Below are 27,500 nucleotides of genomic sequence, written 5' to 3'. Positions count from 1 at the left end.
GAGGAGAAACTGAAGCCCAAGCCCTGGAAGATGGGGACCAGGAGTCACACCCTAATCTTCCCTTAGGTCCTGAGATGATGGTCTATGTCCAGATCAACCGAGGCAAATGACTCTATACAGAGCTACTGAAGGGACATGGCCAGTGGGTGAGGTGAATTCACCTGTGTGTTCTCAGCTGTCCCATGAAGGAGGGTGGCACAGAGAGGAAACTGAGGCCCACGTGGTGCCATATAGTTTGGCTTGTGTTACTGTTCTCCTTTAAACTAAGGGTGCAACCCTCAGATGCCAGGCCACACTCAACCCTTGGGGTCTGTCACCCTAACTTGTAACCCAGTGTCAGTCCAGATGGCAACCCCCCAGAAACCTATTCCCCAGAACCTCAAAGGAGCCTTACCTTCTGTAATTTTGGTAAATAAAGCTGTGGCCATTAAGTACCCAGGGCTGGGCAGATTGGGGTCAAAGCGGAGAGGTGGAGGACTTTAGAAAGACTGGCCCTTCCACAGCCCTCCTATCCCGGCAAGAATAGCAGTAGCAACACTAAGGGAGAATGACAGTAGCACCAAGACTTCCCGCTGTGTCACTGGCCAGGTTCTCCCCCTGGGCAGACATCTTAAGTCGAATGGAAAGCTCTTGGCCAGGGGACCCACCACAGGTACCTTCCTGAAGGCCTAGCCTGGCTATGGTCACCGACTACTCTTTCATGGTAAATCGCTGGGTCCATAAGCGTCCCACCCCTGGCTTCTTAAAACAAGAACAGGAAGCAGGAGAGTTGCTTGCCAAAACACTGTGGGGGAACCCACATCCTCTTTTCACCAGGGGAAGCTTTAGAGTTTAGAGTGCAGGCTCCAAGCACCAACCACAGCCTGACCCTCCCAGACCAAGCACCTGCTGTTAGAGAGCTTCCTCATAGATAGAAGAAACACATCCCTCTGTTCATGGTGGTGGGGGGGCGCTGCTCATCTGGCTGGTTTTCTGTGGGGCCTGAGCGTGCACACAGACCCCACCTCAGTTATAACTCTGCATTCTGGGAGGATTAAATAGATGTCGAATCTCCCTTGGGAACACCATGTGATGTAGAAAGGACTGTCCCTACTGATCCAGGGTGCTATTTCCATCGACTTCCAAGTTTAATGTAGACATGAATCCTCCAGGAAGTCTGGGAACTCAAAGGACCAGGTTAGCAGGGTTGAGGGCTACTGTGAGCGAGGGAGGGGGGAGAGAATGGGTAGACAGATGGATTAAGGGAGAAGGGAAGGAAGGCAGGACAAACGGAAGGAAAGAAGGAAGGAAGGAAGGAAGGAAGGAAGGACAGATGGACAGACAGATGGAGGGAAGGAAGGATGGACAGATGGAAGGATGGAAAGAAGGAAGGACAGGTGGACAGACAGACAGAAGGACAGATGGAAGGGTGGACAGAAGGAAGGGTGGACAGAAGGAAGGGTGGATGGAAGGATGGAAGGGAGGAAGACAGACAGATGGACAGAAGGTGAATTCCATAACAGTACAAAAAAGCATGCTGGCCTGTTATTTTGAGCCGGGACCACCACTCTCCCTGCTGCGGGACCCAGCCTTGGGTTTACAAAGCACTTGAACCCCGACCGTGGGCTACCCAGCAGATGTTCTGGGAAGGATACTCAGATGACCTGAAGGAAGGAGAGACTTGCCCAGGGTTTCAGGTGCTCAGTGGGAGGCAGGGGACCAGGAATGACTTCCTGCCTCAGGCTGGTCCTGTGGCAGCAAGGTGGGTAGCAGACGCTTCCTATGGGCTGAATTTCCTGGAAGAAGGTCAGGAAACACCCACGGTAGCTTCTCTCTGTCTCTGTCTCTCTCTCTCTATCCCTGTCTCCCTCTTTTTCTCTCTCTATCTCTGTCTCTGTCTCTGTCTCTCTCTCTCTGTCTCCCTCTCTCTCCCTCTCTCTGTCTCTCCCCTCTCTCTTCTTCTCTGTCTCTTTCTCTCTCTCTCCCTCTCTCTGTCTCTGTCTCTCTCTCTATCTCTGTCTCCCTCTTTTTCTCTCTCTATCTCTGTCTCTGTCTCTGTCTCTCTCTCTCTGTCTCCCTCTCTCTCCCTCTCTCTGTCTCTCCCCCTCTCTCTTCTTCTCTGTCTCTTTCTCTCTCTCTCCCTCTCTCTGTCTCTGTCTCTCTTTTTCTCTCTCTCCCTCTCTTCTTCTCTCTGTCTCTGTCTCCCCCTCTCCCTCTCTCTCTCTTTCCCTCTCCCTCTCTCTCCCTCTTTCTCTCCCTTTCTCTTCCCCTCCCCATCTCCCTCTCTCTCTTTCTGTCTCTGTCTGTCTCTCTCTATCTCTCTGTCGTCTCTGTCTCTCTGTCATCTCTGTCTCTGTCTCTGTCTCTGTCTCTGTCTCTGTCTCTCTCTCTCTCTCTCTCTCTCTCTCTCTCCTTCCCAGCCTTCACATCAGCTACTCCACTCCCTGGGAGGCATTGTGTATTGCAGGATGGACCCACGTATGGGTCCCTGAAACCCCTTGCCCAGGGTTATAAAAAAGGTCCAGTCTTGGTCAAGACCAGCAGGGACAAAGTAGCAGGTCTCATTCAACCGACCTTTCCAACCAGCACTGTATAGACGACCTTCTTCAACAATAGACTCACACTATCTTTGCAACACCGTCCGGAGTCCCCATCTTCCCTATGGACACACCTACACCGTTTTAGGCAAGGGTCCTGGGACTGCCTTAGGACTCCAAACCACACATGACCCTTAACCTCACAGCAGGCACAGCCGGCACTCACGTGGCCCTCTTCACACCCCTCATCCCAGTTACATAGTCTCCAGGCGCAGCCAGCTAGCTGCCAAGGGCCACCCAGCTCACACCCACCTCTTACTCACCGTCCAATATCGGAGCAGATCTCAGAGTCAGCAGCTACGGCAGCGCGTGTGAAGGCGCTGGGACCGCAAGAGGCTTGGCGATGAGAAAGGACCGCAGCCAGTACAATGATAACTAGACCCAGAACCACACCCAGCAGGACCAGGCAGATCGTGGCCCTAGAGCCCCAGGCCATGGCTCAATGGTCCAGGGAGAGAGAGGGAGGTAACTGGACACACAGGGCGGTGGGCAGACAGAGGGACGAACTGAACTGACAAACTGAAGGGAAAAGAAACTACTCAGGGTGAACTCAGGCGACTGGACAGATGGGAAAAATCAATGGGTCCAACAAGACAGACAGTCACACAGGCCAGACAACTGGACAGAAAGGATAACAGACAGCCTTACAGATAGGTGGCCAGGCAGGTTACAGAGGAGCAATAAGAAGCCAGCCAGCCAGACGGGTGTATGGACGGACAGACAGACGGCAGACTGTGGCCAGGCTACCGCTAGGCTCTCCTTCAGAGGCAGATCTAGCCACAGGTCTGAACTTCCAGTTTTTAGCTCCCGAGGCTCGACCTTGGAGGCAGGCCAGGCGTCTACAAGGAGTTTTTTTCTTGAGAAGGGCCAGCTGCCGCTGTTAACTCTTTCGCCACCAGTTGATCCCATGGCCTGTCCTATTGCCCCAGCAACACCCAGAGACTCCTGAATCCCAATGTGCACCCAGGGGGACTCTCTCTCTCTCTCTCTCTCTCTCTCTCTGCTTTCCTGCCTTCCAGGAAAACCTCTCAGGGTCAGGTTGTCTCCTGCAGGATGAAGCTCCACTCCCCAGCCTCACACTCCCTGCTGGTTCTACCCAGGCAGCCTCTCGATCTATCCACCCACCTGGTACAGGGATGGGGCTGAAAGTGGACCAAGGTAGCCACTCAGGACCATTTTTTTTTAATTTTTATTTTTTATTTTTAGACATAAATCTTTTAAAATATTTTTTAAAGATTTATTTATTTATTTATTAAAGATTTATTTATTATTATATGTAAGTACACTATAGCTGTCTTCAGACACACCAGAAGAGGGCATCAGGTCTCATTATGGATGGTTGTGAGCCACCATGTGGTTGCTGGGATTTGAACTCAGGACCTTCAGAAGAGCAGTCAGTGCTCTTAACCGCTGAGCCATCTCACCTGCCCAAGACTTATTTATTTATTATATATAAATACACTGTAGCTGTCTTCAGACACACCAGAAGAGGGCGTCCGATCTCATTACAAATGGTTGTGAGCCACCATGTGGCATTTGAACTCAGGACCTCTGGAAGAGTAGTCAGTGCTCTTACCCACCAAGCCATCTCTCCAGCCCCGTCAGGACCATTTTATTACAGCCTGGCACAGCCTCACCCATATATATGAGCGTGGGGTGGGTGAGCAGACAGGCCAGATGTCTAGTGCCCCGACACCCAGTGCTGCTGAATCATCCCCTGGGACGTGGTGACCCAGAAACTCAACCTTAGACTTCTAAAGAGTGAGGTTGTCCTGCCTGGGTACGCTCCCTTTCTCTGCAGCTCAGAGGTCCAATGGCTGACTCGCTGGGTCCAGAAGTACGTACGGCTATTGCTGTGTTGGCAATCTTCCTTCTCTAGGGGGCCTGCCTTGGGTCCTGTCTCTCCATGGCCTCAGGATGTTCAAGTGGGAGGCAGCTGGAGGAGTGAGGACCCACCAGTGTGCTCTCCTGATCAGACTTAACAGGTGTGCAGGGCAGAAGAACTCTGATCCGGACTCTCTGTTTCAGTGCCTTCCCATCATCCCTCGCTCTCTTTCCACTGAGCATGGCCCCCCTCCCATCTTCATACACCTGGCTTGGCACTGCCAAAAAAAAAAAAAAAAAAAAAAAAATGAGGCTCAGAGAGGGAATGCCTGCACTGGCCACCCATCCTGTTAAGTGTCACATCTAGAGTTGCTGCCCAGCCTGGGCCAGGGAAGCTTCCTGTAAGCCTGTTCCCACATCTTCCTAGAGGGGAGGAGGAGTGTCTGTGGGAGTCTTCCCCGTCCTGACTGTCCCCATCACTACAATGCCATTAATCAACCGGGAACCAAAGCACATTCCCGGGTGACCGGCCACAGTCCCCTAAGGCCAAAGCAATGTTAGGGATGGGAGGGGGCAAGCAAACACAAGGGTGGATTATCTTCCCCTCCCTGTCCCTGGCTGAGAGAGACATCCTGGTCAGGCATAGACCAGAGTTCAGAGGCAGCTCTGCAGATTCTCAAGACTTGGTATCCTATACTGAACTTGACTGGGAAGACCAGTTCTGGTGACCCCAAAGGCCCTTACCCACGAAGTGACATGGAAAGGACAACAGAAAGGAACGGTCACTCGAAGCCCCCCTAGACCCCAAAGAAGCTCTGGGCTGCACGCCACGCAGTGGGTCTGGGAGAGTGCGGTACACTTCAAGTACCCTGGGTCCGTGGAAATCTCCCACCAGTCCCATGGGGCATGAAACACTGATATACCATACCTCAATATATTGGCCTAGGGAATCCTGCCTTCCTCCCCTTCAATTATGAATTGAGGAATGACTGGTGCCCCCCTTCAGCCCAGCCTCCATCTTCCCCAAGGAACCCCAGAGATAGAGACCTTTAGGGCCCAGACATGGAACACAACTACAGGAAAACCCCGCTTTCCATGGGCAGGTTGGAAGCACCAGGATGTCTAGTCTCCTGGGACCCTCCTCCAGCCACTGGGCCCCTTCCAACAGGGACCCCCAACTTGTGCTCACTTTGAGGGGCAATATTTAGCTCTTAGGTTGTGATTACCTCGGTTGTGGCTCACTATTATGTCTCTCGTCTTAGGGTCACAGCTGTGAGTTCTATAGACACAAGCTAGAGTCATCAGAGAGAGGGAGCCTCAACTGAGAAAATACCTCCGTAAGATCCAGCTGTGGGCAAGCCTGCAGGACAGTTTTTAAATTAGTGATTGATGGAGGAGGGTGCAGCCCATTGTGGGCGGCACCATCCCTGGGCTGAAGGTCCTGGGTTCTATAAGAAAGCAGGCTGAGCAAGCCACGAGGAGCAAGCCAGTAAGCAGCACCCCTGCATGGCCTCTGCATCAGCTCCTGCCCTGCTTGAGTGCCCATCCTGATTCCTTTGCTGAAGAACTATGATATGGAGTGGTAAGCCAAAGCCTTTCCTCCCTGAGCTGCTTTGGTCATGGGGTTTCATCATGGCAATAGAAACCCTGACTAAGACAAGGAGGGTTGTATCTAACCGTGCTCTTCTGGGTTCACCCATTTTGAGCTGTGTTCCCCTCATGGACATGTAGCTTTCTTAATAGCTGGTGGACCTGCTGTTTTTTGTTTGTTTGTTTGTTTGTTTGTTTGTTTGAGAAGTGGGCCTTTTGCAAGACAAGCTTGGATTTCACTCAGGGTTGGTGCTTGGAAAGTGACCTCAAGTGTGGCCCTAGCCAAATTGCCTTGTTTTTGTCTCTTATCTAATTTACTCTCCTTCAGTTTTACCCTCCCGCGGCTTCCACGTTGCTTTGTACCAGTTAACGGCAAGGTCGGGGCGCCCTCTAGTGGCTGACATTGCAAGTGTTACTGCTTAGGACAATTTAGGTGTTCTGTTTACCTCTTCCCCCTAACTCTCAGGCACAGTGAGATCCCCCCACTTAAAAAGTTGGGTGTTAGCCTCACGACTAACATCAGGGTGAGTCTTAGGATCCTGCCTCGTCATTCTCCAAGCCTGATGGCTACATTTCATACACAAGACACGAACGCCCATGATATGGGAAGTCCAGCCCACAAAGGCTTCTCTCGCAGCTTGGCGGTGGTCTCCATTTATTATGCTTCTCTGTCCCACCCAGGGGCGGCACGTTCTTCCAGAGTCCCACTCTTGTTCCTGTTCCCACTCTCTCCGTCCCTTGGCTGCAGGTCAGTCTTGCCCCTTCTGGGCACTCAGTAGCCAGCGGGCTCCCCGCCTTTTCTGGAGTCTGAGGCAGCTGCCCAACCGCCTGAGGTTCGAACCACAGCCTGAACCACAGCGATGAAGGTGGACGTGACCTCTGTATGGTGGTGCCGAGTCTTCAGGCCTGCAGTCACCACCTGGGGGGTAAGAGGGCAGGGCGGGTTTCAGCGAGGCCACAGATGAGACCTCACAAACCCAGTTAGAACTACCAGTCAGCCGGGCACATGCCTTTAATCCCAGCACTTGGGAGGCAGAGGCAGGTGGATTTCTGAGTTCGAGGCCAGCCTGGTCTACAGAGTGAGTTCCAGGACAGCCGGGGCTACATAGAGAAACCCTGCTTGGGGGGTCTACTTCCGGTCACGTGAACAGGAAGACTTAGAGTTGCCGGAGCCTCTAAGGTCTCCTAGGAGCTGGCTGTTTGGCTGACGTTGAGCAAGGGCTCAGGATGTTCTATGCGGAGGGCCTGGCGACTGTTTGATTCAGAAGAAGCCAACCTCTAGGATGCTCTCTCATCCCACACCATGATTCTGTCTCCTCAGCTCCCAGCCTACCAGCCTTACCTGATCAATGTCTTTCTCTACGGTTGTGGTATTGGGCAAAAGCTGGTTGTGCAGCCGGGGTTCCTCCACGGCTCTCTTCACATCATATCCGAACCACAGGCTGTTGATGATGGCCTGGAGGAAAGTATAGCAAGATGTCAGTATATCCGGGGAGCAAGGGCCAGGGGAGATGGAGGGCAGGAAAGGACAGGCGCAGGCACCATACCAATGCAGTGGATGTGGTGATCTGGGTCCCTCCCGAAGCTCCAACCACCATCTGAACCTTGCCGTCCTTATCCACGATGACTGAGGGGCACATGGATGAAAGCGGCTGTTTACCTATGATCCGCAAGAGACAGGGATGCTGGTCAGCTGCCTGGCTAGGGTACCAGCCCCCTCCCAACTCACATCCTGCATCCCGGCATTCCCACCCCGCACCTGGCTTGATGAAATTGGCTGGTGAGGGGGCTACCCCGAACTGGTTGATGAAGTTGGGTGAGCTGAAGTCATCCATCTCATCGTTAAACAGGATGCCACTGACCCGAGAAAGGATCTTGGAGCCAAAGCTGAAGATAGGCCAGCTCAGATCACGGTATATACAACCCAGCCATTCCCCACCCGGTCCCTACCCAGCCCAGGCCAAGAGCACTCACTGGGAGCCCCACCTCCCATCCACCCCCCAGGTCCCTGCTCTGCCCAGCAGCTGCACAGCCCCTACTAGAGGTTGATGGTACTGGTGGCGGCCACAGCACTGCCATCCTCCGAAACCACAGACAGGTGAGCAGTGCCCCCATCATCTGGAAGGTAGAATTCGGGCTCATAGTAGGCGGTTGGGTGGGTGGTCTCATCAGTGATGCGGGCTCGGAGCTGAGTAGCGTAGGATTCAGAGGTCATGTTGCGGATCACCTGCCGAGACCCCAGAGCTGGCCTGAGGAGGTTAGGAGGGAGCAGGGGGGAAGGGGATGCAACAGGGCTGTCCTGGCTGGTTTTAGGAAGCCCCAGCCGTGGATCTGACCACTTACCTCTATACTAAACCAGGACCTCCCCAGGACCAGAGACGGCACCTTCTAAGTCCCGCTTGACACCCTCTCTAACCTCTAGCCGCTAGACCCTTGCCATGTTCTTACAGGATCAGTGTGATTATTTATGGGACTCCTTGCAAGTGCTCAGAGCTGAGCATCCAGTAAGGAGGATCTTAGTAACGTGGAGAGAACACCAGCAGGCAGAGAGAGTACTGGAAACGAGGGGCCAGATGACAGGGATGGAAAAGGAGAAGCAGGAAGCATTCTAGTGGAGATGGCACCTAAAGAGCCCTGCATGATCCCTGAGGGATGCTGGTGAGATGGCTCAGTGGTTAAGAGCACCGACTGCTCTTCCAGAGGACCTGAGTTCAAATCCCAGCAACCACATGGTGGCTCACAACCATCCGTAGTGAGATCCGATGCCCTCTTCTGGTGTGTCTGAAGACAGCTACAGTGTACTTACATATAATAATAAATAAATAAATCTTAAAAAGAAAGAAAGAAGGAAAAGAAACCTGAGAGGAAAGTACAAAGGCCCTTGACTTTGGCCTCTTGCTACAAGCCACGCAGATGTGGAGTAGGAGGAATAAACAGGATGAGAAACATTTTCATAGGTTCCATCTGGGGGTCCCAGAGAAGATTGTAGACAACCATGTGACAGATGAAGATGGGAGAAAAAGATAGTAGCCTTAAGGTCTTTGGCCTGGAGTTGACGTTAACTAGGGAAGTAAATCCTAAAGAAGGACCAGATGTAGGGGTAGCTAAGGACTTGCTTGCTTTGGGACACACACCCACAACACCCTGAAGAGCTCTACTTGGGTATGTGAGCTCATGAACACAGGTTCACGTGTGAAGTTTGCAAACACAGTGTGGGCACACGATGGCTGCTAAGAGCTATGGGCGAGAGAGGATGGGGAGGAGGAAAAGGAAATGGGGGCACAGCCAGAAAGAAAGGGACACTGGGACTACTACTAAAGAAAAGGCCAAGCTGACTACACACCTGCAGGAGAGTTTCCCTGTCTTCCTAGCCATGCATCTATTGATAAATCCCCTCCCAGTTCAGAATCTATCTGTAAAGCTGTAGCAGGCTCCCCAGGCATCCAGACTCTAGAAGTGAAATGCTTAAACCCTAGCCCACAGTCAGTTCAGGGTCACCCTGTAGCTCTTTCTAACTCCACCCACTAGCTGACTCTTGGACCCCTGAAGTTTACAGAGACAGGCAGACACCCTGCCTGCCTCTGAGTCTCCGACTCTAAGGAGCTCCCCAGATTCTCGGGTTCCAGAATGGCGTATCCCATTCTCATCCCCCAGTGAAAACGTACAGAGCCTGGGCTGCCAGACTCTGGGACCTTTGGGCTACTGGTACAACGGGGTCCATCTGAACTAACTGTGACCTCTCCTTCACCTCCATTTTAGTCAAGCATTAACAACATTCCCTTCACCCTCCCTCACGCCGCAAGGTACCCTGTTCCATTTCCACCAAAGCCCTAAACAACCCCCCCCCCCCGCTTGCTCTTTCTGAGCGGTAGCAGATCCTCTCTTTTCTCTTTAGACCCTGCCAAATTCTCCTCAGCATCAAATAAATCTTATGCCCCCTCCAGGGGGCACAGTGACACATGGTTTTAATTCTAGTGCTCAAAAAAGAAGAGACAGGTAGGACTCTGTGGATTCAAGGCCAGCCTGGTCTGAGAAGTGAATTTCAGGTTAGCCAGAGCTACATAGTGAGACCCTGTCTCAAAAAACCAAAAATTGTATGGCCTCAAAGCACAGTGTGGTGTGGCCCGGCGTCCTTTATTATACCGGAGCCTAGCAAAGAGAGTGTCTCGTTCAAGCAAAGGCATGCGGCAGCCTGGATCTGTTCAGACAGAAGCAGAACAAGGCTGCAGACCATGCTTCGAGACCACTGGCTTTAAAAAACCTATAAAACAGGGCTGGAGAGATGGCTCAGCGATGAAGAGCACTGACTGCTCTTCCAAAGGTCCCGAGTTCAAATCCCAGCAACCACATGGCGGCCCACAACCATCCGTAATGAGATCTGACGCCCCCTTCTGGTTCTGTCTGAAGACAGCTACAGTGTACTTAGCTGTAATAATAAATAAAATCTTAAAAAAAAAAAAAAGATAAAACAGCACGGGGTCTTCTGCAGGTGAAGGGAATGGAGCAGTGTGGTGGTTAATTTGGCTGTCTATTTGATTACACTGAAAGACTCCCAGGCAATTAGTAAAATGCTCATCTCTGGGGAGGTGGTGGCGCACGCCTTTAATGCCAGCACTTGGGAGGCAGAGGCAGGCGGATTTCTGAGTTCGAGGCCAGCCTGGTCTACAGAGTGAGTTCCAGGACAGCCAGGGCTACACAGAGAAACCCTGTCTTGAAAAAAATGCTCATCTCTGTATCTGTGCTCTCTGAGAGGACTGGATCAGATAGCTCTCACCTCAATGGTTTGATCCATTGATAGATTTCTTTCTTTCTTTCTTTTTTTTTTTTTGAGATAGGGTGAAAGGATAGGACTTTGTATGTGTTACAGGGGGGCCTTGACTGGTGCCTCAGCCCCCTGAAGGCCCAGGGTGACATGTGTGGCTCGGTTTGGAAGTGTCAACGAACTACTGGAAAGTGACAGACATGTGAAAGGCAGTGCCTTTGTTGGGGAACATGGGTTAGTCACCGAGGGCGTGCTTTTGAAAGATGGATCATGGCCCTGGTCCCTTCCCATGTCTTCTGCCTCCTGGTCATCTCAGAGTCATCTTGGCTCCACTATGCCTTCCTGCCATGATGGTCTCTCTGTTTTACTGCAGGCATAGAAACCTGTTCCTCTCGGGTTTTGTCGCAGCAACCAAATGATCTACCCTAAGAGGCATGGTGGCAAAGGGTAGGATGTGATCTGATTAATGTTAAACCTAAAAGATAACAGAGACCCTGGGGTGGGGGCGCCACCTCTGGCAGATAATGAGTCATGTGACCCTGATATTAGTTTTTCTCACCCAATGTGTGTGACACCCTCGCTCTAGGGAATGTACTCTGGACTGTGGCATTGGTTTCTTACCCAGAGAAACGAAGACCGGGATAGTAGGGGTTAAAGAGAAAGGAAAGAGTTGTAGAAAAAAAAAAACCCACCCCCGCTCACAATCCAATAGGGGAACCAGGGAAAGCGCACAGGTGTGCACTGATGTTCTAGGTTGGTTTTCCTGTGGATACATTCTTGCAAACTGGAAGAAAGTGAGGGTAGGCTTGGTGGCTGGAACCTGTAATCCTAGCACTAAGAGGCTGAAGTAACAGGGCTCCAGAATCTTCCAGGTCAAAGGCCCACGCATGCGTAAAGGATCTGAGATAGGAGCTGGGTTGCAGAGGTGTCGGGTTTGGAGGCAGGATAACAAGGCACCAGTTATCCATTGTCAAGTCTGCTTTTCCCAGTTTCTCCAACACTATGAGCTCCACCCACCACCCGAGGTCAGGGTACATGGTAATGAGTCTACCTTGAGGTCAGACTCGGTTCAGAAAGCACAAATGAAGCCGGTGGGGTGGGTGGTTTTTTTTTTTCAGAGCTCACCCACCCAGCACCCCTTTGGCATGTCTCCCACCCACTGTGGGGTACCCTCTTACCTGAGACACATCGACAAACTTGGGGTCACCAAGCATGGTCCTCTTGGCATAGGCAAACCGAAAGGCCTCCACGATACGGTGATACGTCAGTGCCTTCTGTTCTGGGGTTGCCACGCTCTCCGGAGAGAAGTTGAATCCTGGATGGTACCCAAGCACATATTGGTAGGCAACTGGGGCTCGAGGGGGTCAACATGTCTCTGAGTCATGCTTCCCGCCCTCTGCCACAGGAAAGGAAATACGTAATCACCAACAGCAGTGGCCACGAAAGGCATGGTTAAGACAAGGGCATGCCAACATTAATCTGACAGGGGCACCTTGAGGGTGCCAAGGTCTGTGGGCTTCAGGAAGCTCACTTAGACCAGACAGAAGCACACTCTGGACAAGGCTCCTGCCTTGAACTCCCTGACTCTTCCTAAACATTTTTACTAAGCATCACCCCCTAGCCTTCTCACCCCTTGTGAGGAGCCCTGGCACTCCACGCTGCCTCCAGGAGGCTACAAGCCATGAGGCAGTGTTGGGTCCCTCAGCTGCAAGACATCGGAGCTTGCCACTGCAGACTCAACTCATGCTTTCTGTGCCTGAACCAATGACTCACTACTATGAGTTCCTAGAGGACTCCAGAGCAGGCACGTATACAGCCTGAAGACATCTGCTGTTGACCTCCTCCCCAACTGTGGACTGCGCCTCCAGCCATTCCCCGGAGCTGAGACCTGCGAGACGCCCTGAGTTTACACCTTTAGCCCTGCAGCCGGTTTCCCTTTGACCTCCTCCTAGACTTTGCTCGGACTCTTCCTGACTCCTCCCGAATTCCTTATGTTATTCAAATGTCGTTGTAACCTAGATATTCAGTTATGCTCTCTTGTATATAAATGCTGAACCCCCCAAGTAAAAGAGAGCCTTGATTGGAAACCCTCAACATGGCTCCAGTGTCCTTTTGTTCTCGAACTCTGTGTTTCAGGTTTCCTTTCTCCCTTTGGTGGAGGCAGAACCCGGTTCGTGAAACTGCGGGTCAGTTTCAAGGCAGGGTGGGACATTCCACTGGGTCTCTGTCCCCGCTCCTCAGCGGGGCCGGAGAGAGACATCTCACCTTTGAGGATGTTCAAGATGAGAATCAGCACGGGCCCGCTGAGTGGGACGCTGGGCACGTACAGGGTGGAGTCCCCGAGGCTGATGCTCATCGGATGCTCAATCAGCTCTGCACGGTAGTTGTTCAGGTCCTCAACTGTCATGATGCCCCCTGCCATGGGACAGCATTGAATCATGGTTGGGGACAGGACTGTATCACGTGGGACTGGGTTTACCATTGGGCATGGTACAGGCTGTAACCAAGAATTACAGCCAAGGGTACACTATGGGATCAGGGCTATTTAAGGAGTTTGATCACCACTGAAGAGAAGGATAGGTGTGTCCCATAGTGAGAAGATGTTCTATACCACTAGAAGGGACCACAGGGCCATCAAACAGACAGCCCTGACCATCACAGGGACCCCTAGGCTCTAATGTTGCTTACCACCTATGTCAGGCTCAAACAACAGCCTCCTGGCCAACCTTTCTTCTCTACAGCACAAGGGTCTTTCCCAAGTGGAATAATACCTGCCTCCATCTTTCCCTTACTAACCCCCCTCCCCATCCCCCACTGATGACTGGGTGGATGGGAGAAGTCTCCTAATTCTCTGAGGAACTAGTTCTAAGTAGGATTTAAAGCAGTTAAAGTCAATATGCCGGGCTGGAGAGATGGCTCAGCAGTTAAGAGCACTGACTGCTCTTCCAGAGGTCCTGAGTTCAAATTCCAGCAACCACATGGAGGCTCGCAACCATCTGCAATAGGGTCTGATGCCCTCTTCTGGTGTGTCTGAAGAGAGCAATGGTGTACTCATATACATAAAATAAATAAATCAATCTTTTTTTAAAAAGTCAATATGCTGATTCTCCTACTTCTCCAAACAGGGCAAGAATGATGTGCACAAGGCCAAGCCCTTGGGTCTTGTCACCCTCCCAATGAGTCAAAAGTTCCCTCTTCTGCTTAGCCCAAGCTGTCTGTCCTCTCTTCTCTGCCTGATGGCCATTGATGGCCCTTGCGACTCATTCCTTGCAGGTCATCCTTCCAGATCCTCATCCTCTGTGTCTTCCTCGGCCCCAAGGGCTGCCCATCCCTCTCTTCGCACTCTTAAGGGATTTCCTGTGTTGCTCAGCCTGGTGTGAGCCAGGAGCTACGAATCCAAGTGAATCCATGCCCGACCCTTCCCCGCCAAGTGCTCCCTGAGGACCCAGAGGACCAACCGAGGCAGGGAGCACCTCAGAGCCACTCAGGGCTCCTCCTGTGGAGCTCCTCACCCCAGCCCACTCACCAGCCTCCTGGATGTCTTTCACAATCTGGGCCGTGAGGCTCCCATTGTAGAAGGCCTTGGCACCTTCCTGGGCCAATATCTGTAACGTATCAGCCAGCTTCGGCATAGTCACCGTCTCTCCCGCTTGAAGCACCTTCCCTTGCCGGCAGAACACCTCGCTGGGGCAGAGAGGACTCGTGTAAGGCGGCAGGAGTGGGAACCCAGTTATTACACCTCACACCCAGCCCTCACCCTTTTGTCCTCAGGGTGCAGAGGATAAAGACAGGTAGAGCCTGTCCATAGGTAGGCTACCCTCTCGCTTGGGGTTCCTAGTGTCCCCTTTGCTCAGGCCTCATTGTTCACTGGGGCCTCTAAACCAGGCTCTGACTTTGTCTGCACACCCAGTGAGAAGGGTTTAACCCCACTGAGAGGCAGACTCCAGAAAAGCAGAGCGCAGCTCCACCAACCCTTTCCAGGATGGGCCACTCGGACATGAGGCTGCCTACCACAAGGCAGGGGTCTTCTCAATGATGTCCCGTTTTTTGTCCAGGGCCATTGCCAAACCCTTGCCCACAGGGAAGCCGTGGCGAGCCAGCTGGATGCTCGGTTGGAAGAGGCGAGCCCAGGGGAGCCGGCCATGTCGTTGATGTGCCAGCTCATAACCGCGGATTTCACCAGGAACGGCCACCGAAAGGCCACCTAGGAACCAGATGAGCGGAGCTTGAGAGAAAAGTCAGGATCTGGAGAGATGGCTCGGCGGTCAAGAGCACTGACTGCTCTTCCAGAGGTCCTGAGTTCAAATCCCAGCAACCACATGGTGGCTCACAACCATCCATAATGAGATCTGACGCCCTCTTCTGGTGTGTCTGAAGACAGCAACAGTGTACTTACATATAATAAATAAAATAAATCTTAAAAAAAGAAAAGGGAGAAAGAAGGAAGGAAGAAAAAAAGACAGATGGGGTTTGGAGGTAGGAGTGGGAGTCGGGTAGAAGGTTAGTTAGTGGCTGGGTATGGTCACTGGGGCTATAATCCCTGTTCTTGGTGTACTGGCTGGTTTTGTTTGTCAACTTGACACAGGCTGGAGTTATCACAGAGAAGGGAGCTTCAGTTGGGGAAGTGCCTCCATGAGATCCAGCTGTGGGCCATTTTCTCAATTAGTGATCAAGCGGGTAGGGCCCCTTGTGGGTGGTGCCATCCCTGGGCTGGAAGTCTTGGGTTCTATAAGAGAGCAGGCTGAGCAAGCCAAGGGAAGCAAGCCAGTAAGGAACATCCCTCCATGGCCTCTGTGTCAGGTCCTGCTTCCTGACCTGCTTGAATTCCAGTCCTGACTTCCTCTGGTGATGAACAGCAGTGTGGAAGTGTAAGCTGGATAAACCCTTTCCTCCCCAACTTGCTTCTTGGTCATGATGTTTGTGCAAGAATACAAACCCTGACTGAGACATTTGGGAAGTTGAGGCAGGAAGACCGCTAGGTTTAAGGGCTTCCTGGGCTACAGAAGGAGTTCAAATGCAGCTGCGGTAGATTGCCAAGACCCCCTCTATAAAGGAAAGCAGGAAAAGAACTGGTGTGTTTGTTACTCTGTGGTCAGATGCATGTCTGGTTTGTTCTAGTGCCACATTAAAAAAAAAAAAGCAGCATTTCCCCAATCTATTTAATGGCTGGGGCTAGGGTAGCCTGGAAGGGAAGGGGCTTGTTGCTAGGGTAATGCTGGGGCTCGAACTCAGGACCTCCTGGGTATCAGATCATAGCTGATCTCCAAGGCTCAAGTGTTGGGCAAATATTTCTTAGCGGGTGGCCGTGGGCTGGCGTTTGCTGCCCTAGATGACTGGGCGAGTCCTCAGAGGACCTCCATTTGTGAAATCCTGTGTCAGGACCATGGTTGTCCACAAAACTTGAGGAAAGCCAGACCCTTCACACCTCCCATCTCTCAGTCCGAGCTACCCTCAGTCGGTCTTGTTCCACACAATTCCTGGGCTCCACTAGACTATGCCAAAGCAAGGTCAGCAGCAACAGCCACACCCTGGATGGTTTTCTGTCAACTTGACACATGCTAGAGTCATCAGGGAGGAGGGAACCTCCACCGAGAAAAAGATTGGACGGACCATAAGCAAGCCTGTAGGGCAATTACTTAATTGCCAGATATGGGGTGAGCCCATCCTATTGTGGGTGGGGCCCATCCCTGGGCTGGTGGTCCTGGATTCTATAAGAAAGCAGGCTGAGCAAGCTGTGAGGAACAAGCCAGTAAGCAGCACCCCTCCATGACCTCTGTCTGCCTCAGCTCCTGCCTCCAGGTTCCTGCCTTTCTTGAGTTCCTGCCCTCACTGCTGTTGATGAACTGCTATTGATGACGAACTGTTTTATGGAACTGCGAGTGAAATAAAATAAACCCTTTCCTCCCCCAGGCTGCTCTTGGTCATGGTGTTTCATTACAGCAACAGTAACAAACTTTAAGGCAGGCCCTTTCCTCCCCATCTACGGACCTAAGTCCCGGTACTAGCTTCGTTTTCTCTGTGTGCTTCAATTTCCCCATCTGACCTAATCTATCTTACTTTTTCCGGATCACATCTTCAAGGAGCTAATGAGTTCATTAGGAACAGATCATCCAGCAAGCCCCACGGCCCACCTGGGCTGAATGACCCCTGAAGCCAGATCCTGACCACCTCGCCTGCTATAGAACAGCCACAGTGGCCGCTTGCTCCAAGTTCAGCTGTCTGCTTTCAAAGCCGAAGGCTACTTCAATCCCAGCTTTACTGTGTTACTAGCTGTGGAGTTGTGTAATCTCACCTGGTCTCCATGACCTCCCTGGGTTTTACCAAGCCACCTGTAGGACAGGAATAAACACAGTATCTTTTCTCCAGCCCTAGGGGACCTTCAGATACCCCCAGGAATACCAAAACGCGTGGATGCCCACATCCCTTCCGTGAAGCACCCTCCTGTGTGTTTGTCTGGTGATGATCTGCGGTGGTTAAAGGCTAGTTAAGGCTACGTAGCTGGCAACCCACTGAACTGTTTACGAAACATTGGCAAGGGAGAAGGTCTGCGTGTGTTCAATATAGAAGCGAAACAGGCTTAAAAAAAAAAAAATGGGTTGGAGAGATGGCTCAGCGGTTAAGAGCACTGACCGCGCCAGGCGGTGGTGGCGCACGCCTTTAATGCCAGCACTTGGGAGGCAGAGGCAGGCGGATTTCTGAATGGGAGGCCAGCCTGGTCTACAGAGTAAGTTCCAGGACAGCCAGGGCTACATAGAGAAACCCTGTCTCAAAAAACAACAACCAAAAAAAAAAAAAAAAAAAAGAGCACTGACCGCTTGCTCTTCCAGAGGTCCTGAGTTCAATTCCCAGCAACCACATGGTGGCTCACAACCATCTGGAATGAGATTGGATGCCCTTATTTATTTATTTATTCTATGTGTATGAGTACTTGGCCTGCATGTGCATGTATGTACTAGATGCACGAAGTGCTCTAGGAGGTCAGAAGAAGGACGTCAGATTCTCCTGGATAGGGGTGGCAGGTGATTGCAAGCCGCGATGTGCATGCGAGGAATTAAACCCAAGGGTCCACATGATTATTTTCTCCATGTTTTCTCCACACAGGTGGCTCAGTGCAGGGCTGAGAAGAAACGAAAGAACCTATCCTATCCCTCCCCTAGGGACGATTTAATCCTTCATTATGGAAGGGTGGCATGGGTACCAGCGCTGCCCCCAGGCCTCAGACCGGTACGCGTTCCCCATGAGTGCTGATCTGTATGATGGCTTACCTTCTTCAGAGTCCTTAGAGTTATTGAACATGCTGGTATTGGCCAACCTGGGAGCCACCTCACGGGCATTAATAATCTCAGCCTTTTCTATAAAAAGAAACATGTTGGCAGGCCAGGTTATCCCCAGCCTCTCCTGCCAAGGGAGCCCAGGAGACACCCAACTGTGTTGCTCTGGACCAGCTCACGCTGATGGGAGGGGGAGAGCCCGAGCCACTCACCCGCCCGACCATGGGCACTCACTTGTGGTGCTGTTGTAGATGGTGAAGAACAGGCCGCCCCCGATGCCCATACTGTGGGCATTCATGAGCCCCATACACAGCAGGCTTGCAATGGCTGCATCCACTACGGAGCCACCTTCCTGTAGGATGTCCCTACAAGCAGCACAAGGGAAGGCAAGAACCTGAGGACTCTCAGGACTGCCCAAGAGAAGACAGAAGAGAGACCCTGTGCCGGGTGTTCCTGCTTTGAGCAGGATCTCATGCTGCATCGGGCTTACTGTGTAGCCCAAGCTGGCCCCAAAGCTTAGCCTCCTGAGTATTGAGTAGAGAGACATGAGATTCCATGCTCAGCTGGGCCAGGTTTTTGTTCCCTGGCGGGCTCACCTGTCTAGTTTATTGAGACTGGGTCTTATCCCGGGGGTTGAGGTTACAGGTGATATGTTTGGGTTTTTTTGTTTTGTTTTTTTTTTTTAGGTGTGTGTGTGTGTGTGTGTGTGTGTGTGTGTGTGTGTATACGTGCAGGTAACCATGAGGGTCAGAGAACACCATTAGATCCCTTAGACTGGAGTTAGGCGGTTGTAAGTTGCTGTGGGGAACTGGACTCAGATTCTTTGAAAGAACAGCACACAGTCTGAATCATTGAACCATCTCTCTAGCCCCAAAGCTTGCTCTCTCTCTCTCTCTCTCTCTCTCTGTCTCTCTCTCTCTTCCTTTCTGTTTTTGAGACAGGCTCTCACTACATAGCTCTGGAACTCACTATGTAGACCAGGATGGACTCGAACTCAGAAATCTGCCTGCCTCTGCCTCCCAAGCGCTGGGATTAAAGGCGTGTGCCACCACTGTCTAGCAAGTTTTTGTTTCTTAAAGACATATATATTTTTTGTTTTCCAAGCAAACAAGTATACATGCTCTAATTGAGAAAAAAAAGGCTACTTTTTATTAATAACATTTTTTCCGACTATGTCTCTAAATGGGAAATGACTTTTACAATATAACGAGATAAGATTCTAACATGGGCAGAGTCTGCAGAGTGGTTCCGTGGCTAATAATACTGGCTGCTCTTCCAGAGCCCCTCCGTTCAATTCCTAGTACCAGCACATGGCAGCTCACAACTGTCTGTTATCCAGTTCCAGAGGATCCAATGCCCTCTTCTGGCCTCTGAGGGCACTAGGCATGCAAGTGGGGCATTAACATACCCTCAGGCAAAACAAACACATAATCTTTTTAAATTAAAAAACAAAACAAAAACCAAAAAACCAGGGGCTGCAGAGATGGCTCAGCGGTTAAGAGCACTGACAGCTCTTCCAGAGGTCCTGAGTTCAATTCCTGGCAACCACACGGTGGCTCACCACCATCTGCAATGGGCTCTGATGCCCTCTTCTGGTGAGTCTGAAGAGAGCAATGGTGGTATACTCATATACATAAAATAAATAAATAAATCTTTAAAAGAAAAAAAATAAGAAAAAGAAAGAGAAAACCCACACCATCCAAAATGAAAACCGGACAGCAGTATTTTTCAAAGAGACACCACACTGAAAAGAGGGGCTCTCGGGTCACTCTCCCTTTTCCCTAGACAGAGGCTAGCGAGAAAGTCCAGAGCAAGGATGAGCAGTTCAATGGATTCATCGTGTTACAGATGGGGAACCCGAGTCATGCCCGAGCTCAGCAGACCCACTTACCGTCCAATCTCTGAGCAGCGCTTTGCATCTGTGGCCACGGCCGCCCTGGAGTACACATGGTCGGGCTTCCTAGAGGTGTAGGGCAACCAGATGCAGAGGCCGATGATGACAAATACCAGAACCACAGCCACCAGGCCCAGCACCAGAAACCGATTCTTCATGGCTCTGTAGCCCAGTGAGAAAGAGTAGGGTAAGGCCAGGCCTTGAGAACTCCAGACCATCCCCCAGGCAACTGGGCACAGTCTAAAGTCAAGCCCCGGGGACACAGTCCTGGGCCTTCCTTTCTGCCTCCTAGAAATGTGCAAGCTGTCCAGCCACCAGACCTCTGGCCAGGCCATTCCTTCTGCCAGAAACTCTGGATCCTACCTCCGCTATCACAAATCCCATTTGTCTTCAGGACTCATCCCCGTGTAGACTTCCTTCTCGGTAGACCTTCCTAAAGAGACCCTTTCTTCAGACTCCACATGCCCTGGGAACCTGCCTACAGGAGCCAAGCCACCACTGTCTGGAGATAAACTCTACAGAGGATAGGCTTCCAATTTCCTTCTAAGTGCCCGACTCTAGCAGAGAGCCTGGCCCTGTCCTTGGACCTCTAACATAGCTTGAGGTTGGACGCCTACCACGTCTTTCAAGGAGACACCCAGTGCTTAGCTGCATGAGTCAAGACTTACCGTCCAGTAGGAGCCCCCAAACCTTTCTTGGGGATCAGCCGTATGGATAGGCAGGAACACTCCCCGACACTCAGCAGAAACCAGTCTTCCCTGAACGGCTAGAGCAGGCTACCTCTCGGTAGTCCTGAAAAAAAAAACCACAAAGTTAAACGTGAGGCAGGCCCAGAAGTTTTCTGGAGGTGCCCGATGTGCCGAGCTCCCTCTGGCTCTAGCTGATTTCCCGTCTCCCATTGAACTCTGGAGCCCAAGAGGCTGCCAGCCGATTCCATGTATGCATGACTTCTCCCAAGAGCTGCCTGGGGAAGGGGGTCACAGAACTGGGTGGAGATTCATGTGGAAGCCTGGGATTTGGTAGGAAGAGCAGCATGTGAACCGAAGAGAAGGGGGGTCAAGGGTCCAGGCCCTTCTGAGACTGGACTTGGCATGCACCTGTGGTGGGACTTTGTGCCACACTGCCCTCACTTGCCGGGGTGTTTTTTTTTTTTTAATAACTTGGATGGGCATGTGTAAAATGTTAAAACTGGGCATGGTAGCAACCCTAGCACTCTGGAAGCTGAAGCAGAATTGTGGCGGATTTGAGTCCAGCATAAGCTTCTGGGCTAGCCTGTGCTACAGTGTGAGATCCTATCTTTAAAAAAAAAAAAAAAAAAAAAAAAAAAAAAAAAAAGAAGAAGGGGGGGTGGCTGGAGAGATGTGATTAAGAGCACTGACTGCTCTTCCAGAGGACCTGGGTTCCATTCCCAGCAAACCACACGGCAGTTCGCATCAACTCTCCAGTACCAAGAGATCTGATGTTCTCCTTTGGCCTCTGTGGGCACCAGGCATGCAGATGGTACACACGCAAACATTCAAGGAAAACGCATTAGAAAAACACTCATGCGCATTGCTGGCATTCCTGTCCCCTGGATTGGAGGGTGGGGCTGGTGGGGTGGCTGGCGTAACAGGATTTGGTGCCTGGCAGCCTCATCTTATGTGGGAAAGTAGATTTGCAACTCTCGAGGCAGAGGAGGGAACTAAACCCCAGGATAAAGGGGACACCACCCTGTTTCTCCAACAACCTCTCTCGTAGCTCTCCCTGCCCGAATCTAGGCACGACTCTGACCTGAAGACACAGGTCAGAGGACTCCTGTCCCTCCTCTGGTTAGTTTGGTCCCCCAAGAGGCAGCTGCTGGGTTCCTCCCATCCCTAGTGGCTCCCAGGCCCTGACCTTGTTGTCCAAAGGATAGTTCATATACCCTTCTTTAGGCCTGATACGGATACCCTGGGCCCTAGGGTGGACCAAGGTCAAGGTCTGGGATTTCTGGTGAGAAAGTCACACTGAGGATTTCAAGGGAATCTTAGGGGCCAGGCCAGTGCCACGTGTGGCATCATTCATCCTTGATACAGAACACTCCCATCTATGCAGGAGGTTAGGAAATGGGCGTGGCCACTGCTCTTGTCCATGGCCTCACGCATCTCTGGCTCTGGTTTGCGGCATCTTGGACTTCATTTATTTTAGCTTTGGAGGTATAAACTTAAAGGGGTCCCGGGGTCTCAGGGTGCTGAGGCGAACTATCTGTGACTCCCATGGTACACGGTTTTACCTTTCCTTACCCAGCCATTCCTGTATCCACCCAACAACCCCAAAAGGCACCCAGTGGGGTTCCAAAGAGCCTGGGAAGTGGGCAGCCTTGATCCTCTGACCCCTGTCCCTTCCTCCTGGGACAGGGAGGGCTGGCCCAGCCTCCTTCCAGCAGATGTTTCAATCCAAGCGGAAGACCCCCTGCTGGAAGCCTGGGCTTCCATTTCCCACCCCTCCACCCCCAAGTTCTCTCAAAGATTCACTAAAAGAATGTGCAGGGCCTGGCTACACCCAAATCGGTGTTGGGAGGGAAACTGAGGCACTGGTCCTCAAGCCCAGACCCCTCCCTTTCTGTGACTCTGGTGGGTTTCCCAGAGGCGCTGGAGGCAGTGGGGACCCAGGAGAGATACCCCTCTTCCTCAGAGGACAGTTCTGGGATAGGGAGGAGGAATATAGGTCCACCAAGAAAGTCCTGTCCACAGAGCTGGTTGTCCCCCCAGAAGCAGCCAGAGCCATACCTGTCTGTCACCCTTACAGACTGGCTCAGGGCCCCCACCCCCCACTTGGGATCAGGATCTGTGCTAGGGCATCTCCTCAGGGTAGAGGTAGGAAAGGGGTCGCAGCATAGGTTAATAACGTAGTAGGATTGAACCCATGTGCTTACCTAATCCCAGGGGGCAAGAGGTCAGCTAAGGGGTGCCCAGCATCCTAGAAGGGCATCTGAAGGCTTCTGAGTGGGGTGTGTGGGATAGGGAGTCCTCTGTAAGAGGTTCAGCTAGGCGGGGAGGATGGTCAATGCTGACGTCACAGCAGCAAGGAGGCGCAGCAGCGATTAGGCTTGTCACCAGGTGACTAAAGTTCATGCAGCCCCAGGAGGGCTGGGGGGGAGGGGGGAGGGGGAGGGGGGAGATACTAAGAGCCTGGGAAAGGGGTTGCCCCCTCCCCCACTTCCAGATTTGGTTCCCTCGGAGGGGCAGAGGCCACCGGTGAACCCTTCCAGACAGCCCCTGCTAAGTCCCTCTGTGAATTTAGAGACAGACACGATGTCCTCAAAAACATTCCCGAGGCAATAAAATAGGGGTAGCCCCAGGCACTAGACCATAGCTTAGATCTAAGAGGTCTCATTGTACCCTATTGGTCAAAGGCAGCCGGGTGTTCCTGGAACAGGGCCTGGGGCCTCCACTTCCAGACCGGTTCAACCACCATTCAAGGAACATTAGCCCACAGACCCAGACAGTGACAGGGAGCAGCTTAGAGAGACGAGGCCCAGAGAAAGCCAGACCTGGCCCAAAGTCATATAATCCGGCAGGGCAATCCTGCTTCACAGTTCCCGCCCCAGATTAAGTAGATGCGGGTCTGCCTCAGGGGCATCTACTTCCCTCCTGGTCCTCACTGGTCCTTCCCTGACTCCAGCACACAGTGTGGCAGCTCCCTGTACTCAGCAGTGCTTAACCTCATATACTAGAGATGCTGGGTGCACATGCACACAGGCAGTACACACCACACATACAGCACACACCGCAATACACACACACTGCACACACACACACTGCGCACACATGCACACTCAGCACATACTGCACATACACAGCACACACTGCAATACACACACACTGCACACACACACTCAGCACACACTGCACATACATACACACTCAGCACACACTACACATACACACACACTGCACACACACTGTACACACATACACTGCACACACATACATTGCACAAACACACTGCACACACATACACACTGCACACATATAAACACCACATACACACTGCGCAGATACACGTACCACACATACATACTGCATACACAAACTCATACCACATTGCATACACATACCCATATACACATACCACATGCACATACTGTACACACACACATACTGCACAAACACACACACACACATACCATACAACCAATACCACCACACACTACACACACATTCAGCACATACGTACCAACACACACCACACTGCATACACACACATACACACACCCCACACAACATTCTGGACATACACACACACACTACACACATACTGCACACATACTGCACACACATAAACCAGACACACATTGTACATGCACACACATACTGCACACCTACCACATTGTATACACGTGTACTGCACACACAAACACCTATACCACACACTTACATCACACACATATACTATGTATATACATTCTGCACATGCACATACACCATACTACACACATGCACATACACCATATACACACATGTGCACACACACACACACACACACACAATTACACATACACACGAGCTGAATCTAGGCTGAGCAAAGTAGGTTCCCAAGATCCTGTGGAGACATGTAAGACAGACAGACCGAAGTGTTTCTGCTATTCCTTCAACAGATCTAGAGCTGTGGGTTGCTATGAAGTCCCAGGGCTGTGGGAGTCAAACTGAACACAATCAGAACCCATCCACCAGTGAGAAACGACACACAAAGGCTAGGCGTGGTGGTGTAAGCCTTCTCTCAGCACTAGGGAGCACAGGCAGGCTGTTCTCCGTGAGTTCAAGGCCAGCCAGTGCTACATTGTGGGATGGTGGAGAGAGGGGGGAGGGAAGGAGAGAGGAAGGAGGGAGAGAGGGAGAGGGAGAGAGAATGAACAAAAGAAACTGAAGTTAGCAAATTGTCCAAGATCAGCTGTGCCAGGGAGGTGGGCGGCCCACCCGCTCCATATGCTGGGAAGGACACAGCCCTCTTCTGCCTCTCAGGCCTGTCTGGATCCTCACAAGACACTTCCTTCACTCAGACCTGAAGTTTGAATCTGCCTTATTTGCTGAACTGGCGTGGACTACAGAGGATCAGGAAACACACCTATAATCCCCTCACAAACACACGTATACTCCTTACACACACACCTATAATCTCCTTACACACACCCCTATACCCCCTCACACACCTCTACACCCCCTTACACACACACCTATACCCCTTACACACATACCTATACCCCTTACACACACCTCTATACCCCTTACACACATACCTATACCCCTTACACACATACCTCTAACCCTTACACATACCTATACCCCTTACACACACACCTATACCCCTTACACATATACCTATAATCCTTACACATACCTATACCCCTTACACACACACCTATACCCCTTACACACACACCTATACCCTCTTACACATACCTCTATACCCCTTACACACATACCTATACCCCTTACACACATATCTCTAACCCTTACACATACCTATACCCCTTACACACACACCTATACCCCCTTACACATATACCTATAATCCTTACACATACCTATACCCCTTACACACACCCCTATACCTCCTTACACACACACACCTATACCCTCTTACACATACCTATATCCCTTACACACACCTATACCCCTTACACACACACCTATACCCCCTTACACATATACCTATAATCCTTACACATACCTATACCCCTTACACACACACCCATAATGCTCACACACACCCACCTATAACCTTATGCACACCTATATACCCTTTTTACACACACCCCTATACCCCTTATGCACACACCTATACCCCCTTACACACACCCCTATACCCTTTATACACACACTTATACCCCTCATACACATACCTATAACCCTTACACACACCCCTACACCCCTTACATATACCTGTACCCCTTACACACCCATAACGCTCACACACACCTATAACCGTATGCACACCTATATGCCCTTTTTACACACACACCTATACCCCTTACACACATACCTATAACCCTTACACATACCTATACCCCTTACACACCCATAATGCTCACACCCACCCACCTATAACCGTACGCGCACCTATATACCCTTTTTACACACACACCTAGACCCTTCCTTCCAAGTGAAAGTGTTTTTTATGAAAAAGCACTATTTGCCCAGAGCCTGATGGAAGAGATGAAAGTGCCTAGGCTCAAAGATCTAAAGGTGACAGAGCCTCCAGGAGCTGGGTAATGACTCACCACAAAGGTCTCTGCCCCGCCCCCACCCCAAGCCCAGAGAGGGGCAGGCACGGCTGGAGGGCACAGTGTCTCCGGATCGCTGACCATCACTCCTGCTCCGGCTGCTTCACTCTTGATCTCAAATCCAGCCCCCCCCGTCCCCCCCTCCCCGAGAACCAGGACCCAAAGGCTACTTCTGAGCAGTCGGTGACTTCACTCTGAGCCCCTACACCCGCTTTACACCTGGGTCAGAGAGGGACTGAGAGAGAGAAAGAAAGAGAGAGAAGCTTGACCAGACTTCCTTAAGCCAAACTATCTGATAAGAAATAGGGTTCTGCCTACCTGTGTGAACCCAGGGGGACTAGGGCACCCGAGCCTGCCGCCCCGTTATCCTGGAATATGGTGCACTCCTGCTGCGCAGGTGGCTACACGGAGACTCTGGGAGGCTCACTAGAGCCTCTGGAATGGCATGGGACGGAACCGAGGGACAGAACCAGGTCTCCACACATTCCTGGGGGCCCCCAAGTCTATTTGCCCCACCTAAGATGTCCAGCGGCTCAGAGACGGTGAGGAGGGCTTTGGGGTCACACAGCAGCTGGGCCACAGCCAGACACGTGCTGAGTTCCCTCTCGGCTCCACACTTGCGGAAGACGAAGTCCCCATCCCCAGCAGTGACCCAGCTCCTCCCTTCCCTCCCCTAGCTGGCCTGGGATAGGAGGAGGCTTTAAAGGTACAGAAACTACTCCAGGTAGAGAGAGGACTGGCTCGGACTCCAATCCCCGAGGCATCCGTAACCTGGAACCGCAGGGGGATAACTCAGAGTCGCGGGCAGTTCCCGAGAAGAAACCTGGACCCGGAGGGTCTAAGCGGAGCGTAAAGAAGCTGTGTATCAACGAGGAGGGGCGACTTAGGCTCCCCTGTTCAAATTGGGGTCACAGAGAGGGAAGATGCAGCCAGATGCCCCATCCTAGCAGATGTTATGGCTGAAAGCCTCCGAGATCCTACAAGATCCAAGGAGTCTGTTCCCCGAGGGATTGTCAGATCGAGGCTGACCTTCTAGACGATCTGGGCCAACAGAGTGGGGAGGGGCTGCTACTCCAACTGGACGGATGACCTAAAAGTCTTCCTAATTCCTCAACTTTCTAGATAAGGGCAGTCTGGCAGACTCTGTGTGTGTGTGTCCCTTGCAGGGGAAGTAGGGACTCCCTCTGTTTAAGCCCTCGAAACTTCTCATTAAATGAGATAAGATCAGTTTCCAACAAAGGGGGCTCAAGCCTTTAGGCCTCAGGGTCTTCATAGTCTATTGCCTGTCGGATGACCCCTTCCTCTCCCGACCCCCTCCTCCTCTCCCTCCCCTCTCCTC

The 27,500-nt window shown here is 51.7% G+C and overlaps 2 protein-coding genes across 2 annotated transcripts in view; both read right to left on the bottom strand.

Moving 5' to 3' along the window:
- The window catches only part of Ggt5 (gamma-glutamyltransferase 5), a 24,673-nt gene extending 21,313 nt beyond the window's left edge, over positions 1-3,360 (bottom strand). The window contains exon 1 of the mRNA XM_031347117.1: positions 2,840-3,360. Coding sequence (XP_031202977.1) covers positions 2,840-3,012 — 173 coding nt within the window. The 5' untranslated portion in view covers positions 3,013-3,360. The remainder of the gene's footprint in view (positions 1-2,839) is intronic.
- Positions 3,361-6,619: 3,259 nt separating this feature from the next.
- Ggt1 (gamma-glutamyltransferase 1) overlaps positions 6,620-27,500 on the bottom strand; it is a 25,272-nt gene continuing 4,391 nt past the window's right edge. The window contains exons 3-15 of the mRNA XM_031347879.1: positions 20,586-20,709; positions 19,915-20,079; positions 18,258-18,388; positions 18,018-18,104; positions 14,764-14,956; positions 14,279-14,436; positions 13,018-13,167; positions 11,931-12,067; positions 8,030-8,217; positions 7,750-7,877; positions 7,538-7,650; positions 7,333-7,446; positions 6,620-6,909 (exon numbers count right to left, since the gene is read on the bottom strand). Coding sequence (XP_031203739.1) covers positions 6,763-6,909; positions 7,333-7,446; positions 7,538-7,650; positions 7,750-7,877; positions 8,030-8,217; positions 11,931-12,067; positions 13,018-13,167; positions 14,279-14,436; positions 14,764-14,956; positions 18,018-18,104; positions 18,258-18,388; positions 19,915-20,075 — 1,707 coding nt within the window. The 5' untranslated portion in view covers positions 20,076-20,079; positions 20,586-20,709 and the 3' untranslated portion in view covers positions 6,620-6,762. The remainder of the gene's footprint in view (positions 6,910-7,332; positions 7,447-7,537; positions 7,651-7,749; positions 7,878-8,029; positions 8,218-11,930; positions 12,068-13,017; positions 13,168-14,278; positions 14,437-14,763; positions 14,957-18,017; positions 18,105-18,257; positions 18,389-19,914; positions 20,080-20,585; positions 20,710-27,500) is intronic.

Source organism: Mastomys coucha, unplaced genomic scaffold (assembly GCF_008632895.1).
Source record: "Mastomys coucha isolate ucsf_1 unplaced genomic scaffold, UCSF_Mcou_1 pScaffold3, whole genome shotgun sequence".
In the NCBI taxonomy this organism is placed as follows: Eukaryota; Metazoa; Chordata; class Mammalia; order Rodentia; family Muridae; genus Mastomys; species Mastomys coucha.
Note: the sequence above shows the minus strand (reverse complement) of the source record. Positions and strands in the feature narration are given on the sequence as shown.